General features: G+C 37.4%; 3 protein-coding genes across 3 annotated transcripts in view; 2 read left to right on the top strand and 1 right to left on the bottom strand.

Moving 5' to 3' along the window:
- Window positions 1-4544, top strand: part of LOC134800728 (N6-adenosine-methyltransferase MT-A70-like protein) — a 35656-nt gene extending 31112 nt beyond the window's left edge. The window contains exons 12-13 of the mRNA XM_063773250.1: window positions 2830-2896; window positions 4076-4544. Coding sequence (XP_063629320.1) covers window positions 2830-2896; window positions 4076-4199 — 191 coding nt within the window. The 3' untranslated portion in view covers window positions 4200-4544. The remainder of the gene's footprint in view (window positions 1-2829; window positions 2897-4075) is intronic.
- A 3129-nt stretch (window positions 4545-7673) lies between these two features.
- Window positions 7674-8536, bottom strand: LOC134800485 (protein NDUFAF4 homolog). The gene has a single exon (XM_063772951.1). It carries the CDS (start codon window positions 8390-8392, stop codon window positions 7724-7726), a length of 669 nt encoding a protein of 222 aa, XP_063629021.1. The 5' UTR covers window positions 8393-8536; the 3' UTR covers window positions 7674-7723.
- A 5006-nt stretch (window positions 8537-13542) lies between these two features.
- Window positions 13543-18840, top strand: LOC134800809 (small ribosomal subunit protein eS12). The gene is made up of 5 exons (XM_063773363.1): window positions 13543-13692; window positions 14125-14259; window positions 16178-16280; window positions 17377-17478; window positions 18739-18840. Exons 1-5 carry the CDS (start codon window positions 13676-13678, stop codon window positions 18799-18801), a joined length of 420 nt encoding a protein of 139 aa, XP_063629433.1. The 5' UTR covers window positions 13543-13675; the 3' UTR covers window positions 18802-18840.
- The last annotated feature ends 375 nt before the right edge of the window (window positions 18841-19215 follow it).

The raw sequence follows: 19215 nt of genomic DNA, 5'->3' as shown, positions 1-19215 counted from the left end.
CAAATTTTCTATGGGACGATATCCCTTTGCGCCTACATTTTTCAAATTTGCCGCCTTTTACTACTGACAAGATTTGCTTGACCAAGTATAGTATGTTTTTTAAATATAAACCGCACGATATTTGATCTCGAGTGACATGAGAATAGGTACTTCATTCTTTCATCTAGGAATTTAAAAAAACTACGGATGTGTGACATGCGTGAAAAAAGTTTTCATTCACCGCCATTTGACGTACAGTTTATCTTTTAGTTATTAGTTTTAAGTATGTGTTTAGATAAAGTAGTGTATGTAACTGTGCATAATTAGGCATTAAAACACTCGTGTGATCCTATTAAGACACTCACTAACGTTCGTTTCTTAAACCCACACTCGTATTTTAATGCCTCTCATTATGTAGCAGTCACATAATAGTATTTTATACAATCGTGATATAATAGAGAGTTTTTCAGTACCGTGTTTAGACAACGAAGCTTGCTGAGTTGTCTAAGTAAGGTACGAGATTGAAAAGCTTGATTATATCACTATTGTATACAATACTTTTTCTACGCGTCAACAAAAATAATATTTTAAACTAGTAGAATCATACAAACAAACCAAACCAAAAGCTAAGATAAGCGAGCAGCCGCGATACTTTCATACTGGTACGCGCCCCAGCGGGCTGGTCAACGACACCTTCTTGAAACTCATGAGGCCCTGGTACTTGCTCCGCGCTAAATTCAATTTTTAGACAGTTGTTTTCTCGATTTCGGCCACCGTAGCCTATGGAGACTAACAAGCAACGCTAAGTGGTTTTCGTAGTCTATGGATGTTGCTATATTAAGGGTGTCATATGCGCGTTTCTGACTTATCATAATCATAATCTTTATTGCTTGTGAGAAATGGGTTACATTGCCAGTAATTACTATTGTAACAATATTTCACGGACTCACCAAGACTCTACCTTTACAGGTGTACAAACAAATATTTCCTATGTTACCTACATAACAAATGATGTCGAGTATTAATACAATCATAAATCACAATCTTAAAGTCTTATTAACAACTCATGCAATAACAAAACGAAATAAAATAAAATACAAATAAAGTCAAAGTCATACACAATCTAATCCCATTAAATCATTATTTAAAAATTCATTAATACTATAAAAACATCTCTGTATTAGCCAAGCATGGACTTGTGATTTAAATATATTCAAATTATTATTCATTAAAAATGTCAGGTAATTTATTATAAATACGAATACACATAATATACGAGTTTCTTGAGGAAAGTGCCAAATTAACAGAAGGTTTATGTAAAGTAAACTTATATTGTGTCCTTGTCGCGCGTGGGCCCATTGTTTGGAACTCCACAAACAAGTATTTATACTTGTGTACAAAAACACACACTTCGAAAATGTACATGCTAGGAAAAGTGAGTATGTTATTTTCTATAAAATGAGTACGACATGAGCCCTTATAGTGTATGGCAAATATGGCTCTTATACAACGCTTCTGTGTTATAAATATTGCGTCTTTTTCAATACAGTTTCCCCAAACTACAAGTCCATATCGTAAGAGAGAATTTACGTAGCCATTATAAGCAAGTAGCGCTGCTTGGGTCGAAACAGTTTGGCTAATTCGTCTAAGTGCAAAAATAAAACTATTTAGTTTGGATCGTACATTAGCAGCATGTTCCATCCAATTACAGTGACTGTCAATAATTATGCCTAAAAACTTTGTATTTTGCACTTCTTTTACAGGCTCATTATCTAAAGTTATATGCAGTTTCTGTGTGTTGCCTCTTGCTGTACTGAACTGAATATAAGTAGACTTATTTACATTTACTTTTAAGTTATTTCGTTTAAACCATTCTACAGTGCTTATCAGTGCTGTATTTAAGTCATCGTTATAAGTTGATACATTTTTACACTTTACAATAATAGATGTATCATCTGCGTACAGTAGACAATCATGACTGGGCAAGCATTTTGGCAAATCGTTTATGTATAATAAGAATAGCAGGGGTCCCAAAATACTGCCTTGCGGTACTCCATAATTATTATACATTAAAGATGACTTGTAAGAATTTAGAGTTTTAGATTTTTGGCCATATTTTAGGGTCTCGACACATTGATTTCTGTCACTGAGGTATGTCTTAATCCAATCAAGAGCAGGCCCACGTATACCGTATCTGTATAGTTTAATCGCCATGCGTTTATGACAAACAAAATCGAAAGCTTTGCTCATGTCTAAAAACAAAACTGTTACAGGAATCTTATTATCGATTGCATTTAATACATGTTTTACAAGTTTAAATGTCGCCAATGTAGTACATCTCGATTTGCGAAAACCATGCTGCTCTTCTGTAATTATATCATAGCGTTCCAAAAAATTTAATAATCTGTTAAACATCACTTTCTCATAGATTTTTGCGAACACAGATATCAATGTAACTGGCCTATAGTTTTCTATATCCGTCTTAGGTCCATTATTATGAAGGGGCTTTACCACCGATTGCTTTAAAGCACAATTGTTTCTACTATACAACCTAAAATAAATAATTATTTTGAGCTATGGTTTTGTTTCGTCCTCTTGATCGCGGCGAGCTGTGATTGGTCAATTTCATTATAGTTGACTAAACTGTATCGAAATGAATATTATAGTTGAGTTGGGAGCCCATACATTAAAAATACCCAATTGCAGTTTGGTATAAGAAATCTTAATTCAAGAATTACAGTCGACGAGTAGAAAAACTACTATTATACGTTTACAAATATTCTCAGTGAAACTAAAGGTAACTATGTAATGAAAAAGAAATCGTTTTTAAAATTTTTACTTGTGTTACAGAGAGGCTAAGTCCCGGTACTAGAAAAATCGAGCTGTTCGGGCGACCACACAACGTGCAACCTAACTGGTGAGTCAAGTTCAGGTTTACGATTTTGACCAAAAGTCAGAAGACCATACATATACAACGCCCAAGGGAGTGTGCGTAATCTGTAGTGGGCAGCACCTACTTATTGGTGTGAAGTGTCTATTATTTCTGAAAGTAAGCTTCTGAGAGAATAGTGCCTATACAAAAAAATAATCGAGAGCCAAGAAATTACATCATACTAAAATTTCGTGAGATTTGACTGAAACCACTTTTATTTGCCCTATGTCTGCTGCGGGGTCCTTTAACTCCATGATTTAGCCCATAATATGGCAGAACCTCCAACGTGCAATATTGCTTATACCGGGTGTCCTGGCTACCCGAGGCTTTCATCAATTTTTGACAAGTTTTGAACCGTATCTCCTTTTTTTACACTACAGATAGAATTATAAGACAAACGGTTATCGGTTATTCAATCTTTTATCTCCAGTTTTGTCCACCGGATTTTGAAAAAAGATGAATACTTATTTTTTTATGAATTTAATTAAATATTGTCTAAATAACACTTTTTTCGTATCTAGTTTGCAGTAAAGGATCTTACAAGTACTACATATTTGGGTTCGTCTTTGACGTCTCGAAAAATGTGTCCAGGGTTTTAATTTTAATCTAAATAACACAAAAGTTATGGCCAGAAAACCAGTTTTTTAGCCTAAAATTGTTCAACTTTGATGCCAAATATCTCGCAGACAATGAACTTTGAAGTAAATATGGGAAACTATATTGCTTAAAGCCGTTGCTGTTAATATAATAAGCTACAAAAAACATTAACAAAACTAAGGGATTCAGATCGAAGGTCATTGGCGTGGGGGAGCCCCTTAATGGACAACCTTCTAACCACCGACACCTTAGGCTGGTCCAGAAAATGGACTTCTAAGTCCAGGCCGCGTAGCCAAGATGCCAATCGCTTACGCTCCGTAGCGATCGAAACGCAACTGTCACTATCGCACTAGTATGGAAGAGTGATAGAGAGACATAATGCTTTTCGTTGTCGAAGCGATAGCGATTGTAACCTTGGCTAGGCCGGCTGTCCAGTGAAAGTTTCGTCGTTTTCGAGATAATCAAACTTTTTTTTTATAGCCAGGTAAAGAAAGAAAAGTTCGATTATTTCGAAAATCACAATTTCAAGTTCATTTCAAGAAACATAATAAAAACTTGTTTGTGCAGGATAACACTAGGCAACCAAGTGGATGGAGTTCGTCTCGTGGACCCCGAGCTGATCGCGGCCTTCAAGAAACGGTACCCCGACGGAAACTGCATGGCGCCGCCGCCTCCGGAGACCCTCGCTTAACTGACTCGTTTGTTGAATTATTTTCCATCGTATTTTTACGGAAACGTACGAACGTGTCTTGCTATTTCAGCCAGTCTCGGAACAAAAAGACTGAAGTAGCATGACAAATACGAACGTATCCGAGAAAATAAGATGCAAAACAAACATGCACTAATACATCTGTAGTTTTTGTTCTATGTGGTTTGGTTAAAGGCAGCCAGCTAGCATCCAGGCCACAAAAAAACAAAAATTTGACACTATTTCTAGTATTGACTGATAAAATGGCTGGCGCCATTTGTAAAATACTTCGACTTCGACCTTTGTCCCTTAGGGTGGTATTCTACCTGTCCAATTTTTTTGTCCAATGTCCGTGCGTCTCACTCTCTCATTAAAGCAAAATGTGAGACGCATTACACATTGGACAAAGAAATTGGATAGATGGAATACCACCCTTAAATCAACAAAAACAACGGAAGGTTGTGAGTTTAACCCTCCTCGGCGCTCAATAGTAGCAACGATTATGGTTAAGAAAAAAATACAAAAAAGGGCCAAAGTTTATGTCCAGTATTTTGGACGTTACTGAATTAAGGGTTAAGCATCAACTATTTCAATTTCGACGGCCTCTTAAGTGAGCCTAGAAACCATCAGTAATTGTAAATTGTAAGCTTTAAGAAGTCGTAGCCCTAAATCAATTTATTACTTATCATAAAATGTACATATTAGCTAAGTTGTTATGAATTTTATAAGTGTAATGTAAGTATGCTATTAAAATAATTCATTTATCAATAAATGATATGAGTAAATTTTATTTGTCATTTTACTTAACCCTTTTTGTGTCATGTCAAGTATGGTGCTCCTATGGAATATGTTGATTTTTTTATAAGTTACTCTATCTATGATGTATGCTGGTATGCATCTCCTAGTAAGTATCATATTCCTACAGACAGCTTTTAAATTGCATGGACACATAATGAATGAATTTAGTCGGTTTTTAGGGTTCCGTACGGGAGCCTATTATCTACTAAGACTACGCTGTCCGTCTGTCCGTCCGTCAGTCTGTCACCAGGCTGTATCTCATGAACCGTGATAGCTGTTGAAATTTTCATAGATATTGTATTTCTGTTGCCGCTATAAGAACAAATAAATACTAAAAACAGAATGAAATAAATATTTAAATGGGGCTCCCATACAACAAACGTTTTTGCCGTTTTTTGCGTAATGGTTCGTGCGCACGTCCGAATCGCACTTGGCCGGTTTTTTATTTATTTAAATATATTTTACACGGCGTCACAGCATAGCACATACAATACACCGAATAATTATTAAACTATACATTTACATTGGAGCTAAAACCTGACTACGGTAAAGAATCTACTATGTGGGTGGCGTATCACCCTTTGCCTGGTAAAGGGTTAAAGACGTCTACGTAATTATTTTATACCTTTTAAACGAGCAATTCTTGTATATTTATTTATATGTTTCGGGGATCTTGGAAACGTCTCTAACAATTTCGATAAAATTTGCTATATCGGAGTTTTCGAGGGAGAAAAAACGATCTAGCTAGGATTTATCTCTGGGAAAACGCGCATTTTTTATTATTTATATGTTTTCCGAGCAAAGTTCATTCTCCCAGATATGAATTAGTAAAACCACAGTATAATAAAGAGTACTAACGTACAGTATGGACACTCCCTGCCTCCCGTTGAAAGTGCCGCCCACCCGCTCTCGGTTACCTTACCTCACAGTTACCGGCTGGCAAGGACGCGACGACGCGGTGCGCAGAGCGGAGGCCACGTAAAATATTCAAATATTTACAAAACCTATCAGATCACACTGAAAACAACACAATATCTATATGAACAAAAAATCATGTTTTCAACTTACGTAATATTTTGGTGGCCTGAATTTCCTTACAAAGATTTTGTTACTTCGTTTATACTGATTCAAAATAGGAAACTATTGTATAAATCGAGCTTAGATACCCACCTTACAGCATAATACGATTCTTATTTCTTCCTAATTCCCGCAATGAGTTTTGAGTCATTGAGGTCATCGAACTTGACAACAAAATGGCGGGAACCCTAGCACGTCTTATCTCACTCACACAAGCATGGTACGCGTTCACCTACACGAGCTTAGACTGTGAGCGTAGGAACGCGTTTGTTTCATACATTTGATCGCCAGTGTCCGAGGTGTGGTAAAACATAGAAACTAAAGGTCTTGGTTTATAATAAAATGTTTTTGGAAAACAAAACTATTTTATTATTTGACTAAATCTAAATCACATTAGTTTTATAAATTATTTTACAGAAGCAAGTAGCAACAAACATATTATATGAGTCATATTTACAACGATCTAAAACTCTTTGTTCTATAATTATATTTTCTATAAGAGCACATATATTCACAGAATAAAGTATAGTACTTGATAACTGAGTCGCTTATCTTCAAACTCGGGTAAATCGGTCAGATTATGCGCTTTAGGTATTAAGAAAAGGTAATAGGGTAGATATTTGCCGAGAGGGTCCAATGGATTTACCCGAGTTTGAAGTTAAGCGACAACTACAGAACACAGGTTAATTTGCCTTTAATTTGGTAATGTTGTGTGGAATTAAGATAATTTTACAGATGAACTCATGTATTTTCTTTCACCCACAGGATATGTGTTGGAGAGTCTCCATTTGGAAACACAGTGCATGAATAGCGTTCACGATAGCTGCGCGCCGCATATCCTTAATGTTTATGTAAATTTACTGTAACAGCACCAAACCAACTTGGTGGTAACATCTGGGTACAAGTGGCAGCACCGTCTTTAACATAAGTTCATACAGGGCCGAAGAACAGACACTGACATTATATTTGATTACCTATAAAAAAAATAGAAGATCATAGTAGAAAAATGTTAGTTTAATTCGCTTTCTTAACTTTCCAAAAAGGCCCCAAATTCTTATGTGCCCAACAGCCCCAGCATAGTTTAAGACGGCCCTGACAAGTGGGAAAAAAATCTCAGTTGTTACCACTGGTAATGGCTTGGTGAGTATAACCCCTATTGGGTTGTATTTCCCTTAGCGCCACTTGCACCATACCTCTAACCCAGGGTTAACCGCTTAAACCTGGAGTTACCATGGTTACAAGTATGATTTGACACTGGGTTAACAGTTTAACCGGTTAACCCTGGGTTAGTGGGATGGTGCAAGTTGCTCTTAAACTGTAGACAAAGTGCAACTGTTTTTTTTATTATGAATGGGCTTACTCATGGCCACACACTAGCCGAGGCGTAGACGTGGCCTACGATGGAGCGAGCTCGCCCAGAAGGTGCCTGTTCACTCTTGATTTGAAGGGGGATTATGTGAATCATAATTTCAGTCTTTCACTGGAAAATCTAGTATTTTGTTATTTCACTGTACTCTTTAGTCTTTATGGCAAACAATGGTACAGTGTCTTTCATTGTCTATGAGATATTATTGGACTAATTACATTGTACGCAGTAATATTTGAGACCTGCAAAAATATTTGTAACAACAAAATGAATTACTCTATGTAAATTATCTGCCCTTGTTTTCATTTTCTATCTCATATTTAAAGAAGCTGCTCTCTTTATCAGGTTTCTTCTCAACCTCTCCTTCAATCTCTTTTATATCTTCTTTATACAACTGTTTCCTTAAAGTGGCGGGGCCAGCAAACATGGCTGCTGATTTCTTTGTTTCTGGCAGATAAACTTCATAAGTTTTAAAGTATTTAAGTATATTCTGTACATCTTCCTCCTTCAGTTTGTATTGGAGCGCTATTTTAGCTGCTGTGACTTCTTTAGGATCAATTTGATGCGCGGAAATGAACTCTACAGCGTTTCTGAGTGTTGTGCATCCATATTTAACTCTCTCTGGTTCTTTGAAGCCGTAATCGAAGTCTTCAACTAGGCCACGGTCTTGGGGTAATGGCCTGGTCGGGTTCTGTTTCTCTCGAGTAATGTCGTCTTCTGGCTTCCCATGAGAAGTTACATAAACATTCTTCAATCTTGTGTCGAGCCCTGGATCTTTTTTGTCAAGTTTCTCATCTAGATTAGGGTCAGACTCCATAGCCCGCTTCAGATCCTCCAGATTAGCCGCATATCTCGGGGCCGGCGTTGGTTTTTCTTTAGATATTACCCGATGTGCTCGATTTTCAATGTTGAATGATTTTAAGGGACGTAGGGCTTTTGTCGCTAAAGCACCCATCTCAGGCGGCAATAGAACAAAACACTTAATAATAAAAACGTTTACATGAAGTAATTATTTAGTTAAAATAAATAAGTTCAATCTTATAAACATTTCCCGAGATTTCTAGGTTACATTTTATAATTTGACATTTGTCTTTTTTTTTCTTATCGACTTATGTCATATAGCCAGTAACAATAGTTTGAAACGGAACGCAATAAACATTCGATACTGGGAATTATAATTTTTCCATCATAAAGATTCTTGTTTCCAACACTTTATGTAAATATTCAGAGCAAAATAGTTGTCTTAGGCTTCAGTTTATATAAAATGAATAATTTTATTCATGCACGTTTCTTATATACCCCAGTTAATCCTGGACTTTGGATTTTAATTGCATACATATCCTATCTGCACATAGGTATGAATTGAGTACTTTCGTAAGTGATTTTAAAGTTTACTATAAACACTAAAGTTATAGTTTAAAATAATACATACAAAAAGAACATCTAAAAAGGTTAGTTTTGTTAATGTGGATCGATTATTTATTTTGACAAGAGTGACATATAGAAAAATAATAAAGGTAATCATGTGGCCTACATGTACAATTCACTATGGAGTTTATCAAAACCTTTAACATCCTCCCTTTTTGTTAAACGTTATAGGTTAATTTAATCCAATAATGCCACAGATTAATGCCATTCTTGGCTTAGAAACTGGTTTGGTCAGTATGTCCGCACATTGGTATTCTGTTGGAACATACTTTATATTTAGTTCATTCGAGGAAACTAGCTCTCTGACATAAAAATGTCTTATGGCAATATGCTTCGTTCTTCTATGAAGTTCAGGATTCTGAGCCAGTTTTATTGCAGCGTCATTATCTACCTGCAATGTAGGAATTGCACTTAAAGTGGTGATTTCCTGGAATAGTCGTTGTAGCCAGACTATTTCTCGGGCTGCTTCGCTTGCGGCGACTATTTCTGCTTCAGTGCTTGAGATCGCGACTGATGTCTGTCTGCGACTTGCCCACGATATAGCGCCTCCTGCGTATAGGCAAAGTATGCCTGAAGTGGAGCGTCCAGAAGTGAAATCTCCTCCGTGATCAGAGTCACTGTAACATTCCAACACTCCGGGTTTGTGTCCTTTCTTATAGACAATAACTGAATCCATAGTTCCTTTAAGGTAACGAAAAATGCGTTTTACTTTCAGGACATCTTCATGAGATGGATTCGCTAATGTTCTGGAAACAACACTTATGGCATATAATATGTCTGGTCTGGTTCCTGTCATTAGGTATGCCAGTGCACCGACAGCTTCTCGATAAGGAAATCTGACATCATGGTCTTTTTCCATATCTGACTGTACTTCCTTTATGATTGGAGTGCTGACAGCCTTGCAATCACTCATGCCAAACTTTTCTAAAAGTTTGTTTACGTAGTGTTTCTGAGAAACCTTTATGGAACCATCCTTTTCATTTATGATCTCTAATCCAAGAAAATAAGAAGCTGGTTTTGTTGTAATCTTGAATTTTCTCTTCAGTTCATTTAGAAATTTTTCAGATTCCTTCTGGTTAGTAGAGGCGATCAAGCCATCATCAACATAGAGTCCCATTATTATTTTGTTTCCGTTTCTGTTCCGAATAAACAAACAGGGTTCCATGTCACATTGCTTAAATCCAATTGATTTCAAGTAGTCAACAATGCATTTGTTCCAGCATCTTGGTGCTTGTTTGAGACCGTATAAACTTTTCTTCAATTTACAAACTCGATTTGTGCCATCATTATAACCTTCTGGTTGGTGCATGTAGATATCTTCACTTAATGAACCATTTAGGAATGCAGTGGCTACATCGAATTGTGTGAGAGAAAGACTTTCATTTGCTGCAATACTTAAAATTGAGCGTATGGTCGCCATCCTAGCAACAGGACTGAAAGTTTCGTCGTAGTCTAATCCTTTTTCTTGTGTATAGCCTCTCGCTACGAGTCGGGCTTTATATTTGTCAAGACTTCCATCGGCATTAGTTTTCTTTTTAAAGACCCATTTACAAGAGATTAGTTTTCTATCTTTAGGTTGGTCTACCAAAATCCACGTCTTGTTAGAATTTAAGGATTTCACCTCGCTTTCCATAGCTTTTCTCCATTCAGCTTTCTGAGGACTCTTCATGGCTTCTTTATAAGTTTTGGGCTCATCTGAATCTTCAACTATAGCTGACATGATAAAGTCATCATATCGAACTGGAGGGTTTAGTTTAGATCTATCTCTGAGAATTCTCACTTCAGGAATTTCATCGTGATCATCATTATCTTCATGGTCTTCATCAGAGTAGTTGATTCGACATCCATCAGGTTCAGGGGTATCGTACCTTTCTACAGGATCACATCCATCAGGTTCAGGAGTATCATACCTTTGTACGGGATATTCCTCTTGTTGACAAGGTAAATCATTTAAAATTTGAGGCATACCAGAAGATACTTCGTCATCTTGTTCTATATCCTCCCTTGCATCAAAGATTGGATGATTTTCTTTAGTCTTTGGGAAGTGAATCTCTATTTCAGTAGTAGGATCTTGCTCATCTGCATCGGGAGCATCTGATTCTAATCCAACAGATCTGATTATAGATTCGTTAAAGGTTACGTCTCTCGACCTGATTAGAGTTGGTTCTTTATTTTTGTTGAAACTCAGCAACCGATAGCCATCATCACCTTCATAGCCAATTAAAATACATTTTTGGGCTTTCTTGGACATCTTTGTTCGCTTTTGTTTAGGAACGTGTGCAAAACATTCTGTCCCAATGACTCTTAAATGTTTTATGGCAGGTTTCTTTCCAAACCAGAGTTCGAATGGTGATTTTCCTTCTTGAGAAGTTGGTCCGGTTCTGTTTAGGATGTAAGCAGCCGTATTGACGAGCTCTGACCAACAGGCAACTGGAAGTTCCTCGTGAGCGTGCATCATAGTGCGAGCAGCTTCTACCAGGGTGCGATTTTCTCTTTCGCTAGATCCATTTTGCTCAGGTGTATAAGGCATTGTCAATCGGTGTTGGATACCATGAGATTGAAGTATTTTCTCAACTGCTTCATTTTTAAATTCACCACCGTTGTCGCTAAGTATTGTTTTTATAGTATGGCCAGTTGTTTTTGCTTCGTTGATCATCTGCACGAGCTTATCTTTAACTTCAGACTTATGCTTCATGAAGTAAACATGACGATATTTGCTGTAGCCGTCCTTAAACAATACAAAATAACGTAGTTTTGTGAATGAATTTGGAAAAGGGCCACATACGTCAGTATGTATAATCTCACCTGGTGCATTAGCTTGTTGTCTTGTTCCAAATTTATGTCTATGTGCTTTTCCGTAGACGCATCCAGTGCATAATTCAGAATCAAGTTTAACTTTGATGCCAAGTTCCTTTTCAATTAACTGTTTAACGTGTCTTTTGTTCTGATGAGCAAATCTTTCGTGATATAGTTGTAAAGTGTTTTCTGTTGACACGGTGTTCAATTCTGGAGTTTCATTCGATACAGTAACTTTCAACTTATAGAGTCCTCCATTTTTGATTCGTGTTCCAATCAGTTTCACCTTTTCATCATGTATTAATTGACAGGATTCTCTTTCAGATGTGAAGACACTATTCTCAAGTTTATCTTGAGCAGCAAGTACAGAAAATAGGTTTCGTTTAATTTCAGGAACGTACCAGACATCGCATAGTTGGATTCGTTCTTGGCGACCATGGACGTTCGCTAGTAAGTCAACTGTTCCTTTTCCAATAGCTTTATTCTTGGATCCGTTCGCAGATGTAACTGTTTGATCATTATTGAAATGTTGAAAGCTGGAGAATACGTCACTTTGACAGGTTACGTGACCTGTAGCTCCGTTGTCGACATACCAATTCTCAGGATCTACTAAGGTTGTTACTGTTCCGTTGATCTCAACTTGCATTAGAGTAAGGTTCAAGTTTGTATTCATAGCTTCGCTTGTCGATGGTTTAACTTTGGGAGGTTTGCCATCCGAAATCCATTTGCGACATTGTTTGACATTATGTCCGAAAAGTTTACAATACCCGCATTTCTTCTTTGTTTTGCGTGTGTAGTGGAGTGCGACTAGTGCTTGTGCTTCAGAAGTCTCAGATTCTTTATTTGTCAAAGACCTTTCGTAACTGCAGATTTGAGCTGTCAAATTTTCTATGTTACGATCCTTTTTAGACATAAGCATCCAGCTTGACTTGAACGGGAAGTAACTATCGTCGGGGAGCGTTTCTAGAATCTTGCAAAGAAGTAAGATTTCTGGAAGTTCATGCTTGTCCTTCTGTAGTTCGACCTTGAGTTCATGCCATATATTTTTCAGCTTAGATATGTGCATTGACATGTCGTGAAGGGGATCCTTGCGATAGCTGAAGAAACTGTAGCATAAATTATAGCTTTTATCCTCAGACGTGCCATCAAATAGGGTGTGTAGCTCATCCCAAATTTGTTTCGCACTGGTTAATCTCATAACTTTTTGAAGAGTAACGTCTGACATATTAGCCATCAAAATAAGCATAGCTGCACTATCCGTCTTATTATATTCTTGAAGAGCTTCTTGATAAGTTGCCATGACAGCGGCGGTTGCTGTTGAATCTGGCTGAGTTGGTGGCTTTAGATTGCCGTTGACAGCATCTAGTCCTCCAGGAGTACCTCTTAGCAGTAACAGTACCTTGCAGCGCCATGTTGTCCAATTTTCTTTACCTTCTAAACGACCAATATCAATTTTGCATCTTGTTGACGAAGTTGACATATTGACGGTTCTTGTTAGAATTTGTTTTGAAAATTTGAAAAATTGCTAACTTATTTTTTGAAATAAATATTTACGTAATCGACGTAATTTATTTTTCCTCGCTCATTATCAACATAATTAATAAATTTTTTTGAAATAAACCACGCTCTGCTACCATGTTAATGTGGATCGATTATTTATTTTGACAAGAGTGACATATAGAAAAATAATAAAGGTAATCATGTGGCCTACATGTACAATTCACTATGGAGTTTATCAAAACCTTTAACAAGTTTCATTGCTGCAAATTGCTGTGAAATGGAACGTTCCATAGACGTCAAATGAGTTTCGGTTTGTCAACGCCAGAGGGCGTCTTTTGAAGTCTTTTCCGGTACGAAAGGTAAAGTGTCAAACGTTTCGCTGTGCTATTTTTCATATCGAGGATTATTATTGTGATCATTTGATTTAAAGTGACTGTGAATATAATCTAGAAATGTTACAACGCCATTCTATCCAATACGTTTCATATTTCAGGTCGTTTAATCATCATAAACCATGGCTGATGTCGAGGTGTAAGTACCCATTGTTTTGACTATTATTTGCTTTCTTTTCAATAATTTTACCTTATCCGGGTATAAAAACCCTTTATCCATATTCAGCTTTAAAATTTCGGGCATAATTCGTCATATTTCTTTAATAAACAGTACATCAACATAACCTACAATTTTAAGGCTAACCTCTATGCTCAACGCTGTTTCTTATATCTCAAAATTTCATCTGATTGCATGTATCACTCAGAATTTCATTGGTTATTCAAAAAACTATATTTTTGTTCATGTAAGTACTCAGATTTATTGAAACTTACTACTTTCAGGAGTAGGCTAATCCTTTCGTAGTCTAAAAACAAACCCATACTAATATCATTTCTCAATTACTTTATCTGTAATGTTTTAAAACTATTACATTGCCAACTTACCAACTTATTAACAACAACTATATTCCAGTGAGGTACCCAATAACCCCGTCCTGAGCGGCGGCGCCATGGACGTGAACACCGCCCTGCAGGAGGTGCTGAAGACCGCCCTCATCCACGGAGGCCTCGTCCACGGACTCCATGAAGCTGCCAAGGCCCTTGACAAGTAAGTGACATCACTGTGAGTCATAGCAGTGGGGAGACACTCCTGACTTCGGTCAAACTCGGCTCCGTTCGGCTCAGCATTGCTCCGAGCAATTATGAGGGTTGGCACCATATGCGTGCACGACCACAGATAAGATAATCACTTGAATTTTGACAACCCTAAATAGCCGAAAGGGAAAGTGCCATATAGAAAGGGATAGCATGATTCGACCCTGAACCACTGTCAAACTTCGGGTTTGTAGGAAGTGTCCTTTCTGTACGGTAGTACTATTATTTCTTCTGTGGTCATAGCCTCCTAAGGCCCAAGGTCGTCCTACGTACAGTACTTCTACAGTTCAATGAAATTTAAACCATATTCAACTGGAATAGAGTTGCATTTCTTTTGTTTCGTTAAATTTTCAAACAAGTAAAAATCAACTCTATTCCCTGCACTATAGGTTCAAATTTCAGTGGCCAATTTTGGGTTTTTCATTTCTATGGCTGGGCCTTAGGAGGATAGTTGACCCCTCAACTCTCAGGGGTCTAAAAAGCCAGCAAGACATTCAAGTTTTAAATTTAGTAATTCCATTCATACAAAGATGTATTTCTACAAAACTGAATTAGGTACATTAGTAAACCATGTTTTTACATTTTAGAATATATATACTGTATGTAAAATAATTCTTTTACACCATGCATGAAATAAAGCACCAGATAATTATTAGATAAACACAGATAGGAGTTATTTTTAAACACAAGTTCTATTTAATAAATCGGATAGAAATATAAAAAGTAGGTGAGTTGACCGTGACGTCACGATGTAATGTTTCATATAAATTCCATATTAGCAAATCGTTTTGACAGTTCTAAAAAAGTAACTCATTTGACTAGTAGGAAAATACCCTATTAGCCTAAATTTAAAAAAAATATGTATATATTCGTACATGGCGGGAGGAAGGTGATAAATGGCGAGAAAAAATGAAGAAATTTTAACTTTATGTAATTTTATTTTAAGTTAACATTTCTTAAATGAAATATCTCGAGTTATCAACTTCTTCCCGCCGTGTACGAATACTCATGGCAATAGAAGCCTCCTAAACATTCACTCAGTGTGGTGCTGTTCTAGTGTCATACTGTGTGGAAATATCAGTGACCGCACCAGTGGTTACTGGTCCATTCCGTTGCCAACATTAACGCACATACATAGTACCACAGTTCTTGTGTCCTGCAAGGTTGTGGCCTCCCAATTGTGCTACAGTTTACAAAAATATTATTAAAGTATACAAAAATAAAATGAAAAACAAGTGCGAGTCGGACTCGCCCACCGAGGGTTCCGTACTTTTTAGTATTTGTTGTTATAGCGGCAACAGAAATACATCATCTGTGAAAATTTCAACTGTCTAGCTATCACGGTCCGTGAGATACAGCCTGGTGACAGACAGACGGACGGACGGACAGCGGAGTCTTAGTAATAGGGTCCCGTTTTACCCTTTGGGTACGGAACCCTAAAAAACCAACAAAATAGCAGACTAATGTAGTACTAGAGTACTAAATAAATAATGTAGTAGTAGTTAAGTAACTAACATAGTCATAAGCTAAACTAACAATTCTATGGATAAAACATATTTTGTTATAAGGAATTAATAATAATAAAACAAATATGTAAACTATCCTGAAGCGTAATATCCTTATGATCATCTTAATTCTTAAATCAAAAAGTCATAAGGGAGCTTTTTATATGGGATGAAATTTAGTTATAAATTTTTCTTGTGTGAATTATAATCTACAGGTAGAAAGATATGCACCCGATTTATTTTTATTTATTTGATAAAAGACAAAAATACAAGCATGACAGAGTGGTCAGAAACAAGACAACAAATTTTGACCCATGTAACAGTGGTCCAAAGTGGATGAAACTAATAAATGAATTCTATTGACAGGAGGCAAGCCGTCCTGTGCGTGCTGGCCGAGAACTGTGACGAGGCGGCTTACAAGAAGCTGGTGCAGGCTCTGTGCAATGAGCACCAGATCCCGCTGGTCAAGGTAAGATATCCACTACAGTCTATGCACAGAAATCTGATCAGAGGTTCCGTGATCGTTCACTGGTGGTTCCCTGAAATCTGCAAGTTAATAAACAGAACCATACTCTGTTTACTGTATTCATCAGGTGTATATAGCTTCCAAACAGCTGGCAAAAAATAAAAATCACCTAGTCCCTTATCATTTTAAGATTAAGAACGCTGTCATCCTCTGCTCAGCATAAGTGCATAGACTTTTTTTAAAATTTAACACATGTTTTATTGCATTATGAATTACAATATTTAAACAGTGCATTGATTGAATGAGATAAATTATGCTCTCCTTCATTGATAATATATCTGTTCCCTACAGCAACTTATCTTTTCTGATGTGATTCATGTTGCTACTTAAGGGGCCCACAGATTACCAGTTCGCCGGACGATATCAGCCTGTCAGTTAAACGCAAAAGGTACAGTTCTGAACAACTGACCGGCTGATATCTTCAAACGAACTGGTAACCTTTACAGCTACCTTATAATTCTATTTTTATAACAATGTCCTGTCCACATAACAATCATAGATTTGCCACTTTCTTAGGACCATAAACCTAATAATTGCGCTCCGCACGAGTCAGCCCTGTCACTTGCAGGATTCGGCTTTTTGGAGCGCAAAGCAAACTGAGTGCCCCTATGGTGCCCCGCATATGCGGTGTCAACTTTCCTAGCACTCAAACAGTCGCATAATATTTAATATTTTATTATGCACCTTAACAATATATTATAACTTAGTATTATCCAATTCAATAACAAAAAGTAAAATTCTTTTTTATTTTATTACGATATGGCATTCTTTAAAGTCTCTAAATTTGTTAGGATCTGTTTTATAACGTTTTGATATTCCTGAAAAACGTTGAAACTCGTTAGACTAATTATGATTATAGCAAAGGAGAAAATGATGAATTCTACAACATTGTCTAAGGACATAAATTTTGTTTTTTCGCAACGCAAGCATTAGATAATATGTACTCAGGGAGCCCTAGTGATGCTTTGGTCTGCCTTTAGAAAATGTTATTGCTATTTTATCCAAAAATTATCTAATAAAATTAATTGTTGTGTTGCAGGTGGATAACAACAAGAAGCTGGGAGAGTGGGCGGGTCTGTGCAAGATCGACAAGGACGGCAAGGCCAGGAAGATCGTCGGCTGCTCGTGCGTCGTTATCAAGGTGAGCGACTGAATCATCAAGCGCTTTAGCCGCTGGGGTCAAACGTTATTAGGCAGATCCGTACACAGGATAGCTAACATATAACTGCATTCCCGTTGCCAGGGAGGTTTTGGGATTATACTGAGCAACTTACTATGAGGCCAACCCCGAAATCGCGAAAAAAAAATTTGGCTGATTCATATATTTTGGCTGGTCCATTTTCTATATGAGGGTACATTTTTTTTTCGCGATCTTGGGGTTGGTCCCATAGTAAAAGTTGCTCAGTATAATCCCAAAACCTCCCTGGCAACGGGAATGCAGTTCTTTTTTAGCCACCGTGTAGAAAGACGCGCTTCACGAAAATATTTGTGCGCGAACAATATCAAGTGTTGTAGTAGTATCTTACTCGAATGTAAGCGACGCGCAATGCATGCCTACTACACAGATCGAGCCTGCTTCACGGGGCAAATTTCTCACGGGGCGGCTCTGTTAAAATTCAAGATGAATAATGCGCTAAGCGCGAGCGCTATTGACGTTAGCTCGTCTCTAGTGCCGATTCTTAGCGCGAAATCACGCGAGCGATCACTATAGTGGCTTGCTTTTGCATTGCTTACTTTCCAGTCGCTCGTACAAGTTTTTTATGACATAAAAACGCCCTATCAAGGAAAACCCCTTTTAGAGCATGCTAAGCCGTTGAGGCCCGTACATTATCATCATATAAGCCTTTTATCGCCCACTCCTGAGCAATATAGGTCTCTCAGTACGCCACTTATCCCGGTCCTGAGCCAATCTCATCCAGAAGTGACCCGTACAGCGTATGACAATGTATGGCCATGGCGCGACTTACACGAATGTGAGCTAAAACCATAAACCGAAGAAAAAAAACTTTGAAACTTTGTTTTTGTTTGATTCATGAAAACTTTAATGGAACAAAGTGGGGGAATGTCAGTGTAAACATATGACAGAAATTTGACATTAATGATGACTTTGCCACACTTTGTCATTGAATATACCATGCAGAGTTAGTTTGGTCCGGCTCTACATATTATTAGTATCTCTTTCCTGGTCTCATCTAATGGTATGTTTACTTAGAGTTAGACCAAGAAAAGTCTGCATCGATTTTGATAGCCCACGCATTGCAAGTGTTATTAATACGTCATAATTTCATAGAAGTTTGACGTTTAAAATGACACTTGCACTGCGTGGGCTATCAAAATCGCTGCAAACTTTTCTTGGTCTAACTGTAGTATGTTTGCTCAAACTTTTTTTAATTGATTGCAGGACTTCGGTGAGGAGACGCCAGCGCTGGACGTACTCAAGGACTACCTCAAGTCTTCGAGTTAATCCCTAGGTCTAAGTTCAAATAAAAACCAAAAAAACCGATACTCTAGTTTTTTTATGTGTAGATGTCAATGTCAGTGCGTCTCACTCTCTCATTAAAGCAAAATGTGAGACGCATTACACATTGGACAAAGAAATTGGATAGGTGGAATACCACCTAATACCAGTGGGGAGACACTCCGGTCGAACTCGGCTCCGTTCGGCTCAGCATTGCTCCGAGCAATTATTAGGGTTGGCACCACTTGACTTCCTTTTCGTGCACGACCACAGATAAGATAATCACTTGAATTTTGACAACCCTAAATAGCCGAAAGGGATAGCATGACTCGACCCTGAACCGCTGTCAAACTTCGGGTTTGGGGTTTGTAGTAAGTGTCCTTTCTGTACGGTAGTACTATTATTTATTCTGTTGTAATA

Source organism: Cydia splendana, chromosome 20, assembly GCF_910591565.1.
Source record: "Cydia splendana chromosome 20, ilCydSple1.2, whole genome shotgun sequence".
In the NCBI taxonomy this organism is placed as follows: domain Eukaryota; kingdom Metazoa; phylum Arthropoda; class Insecta; order Lepidoptera; family Tortricidae; genus Cydia; species Cydia splendana.
Note: the sequence above shows the minus strand (reverse complement) of the source record. Positions and strands in the feature narration are given on the sequence as shown.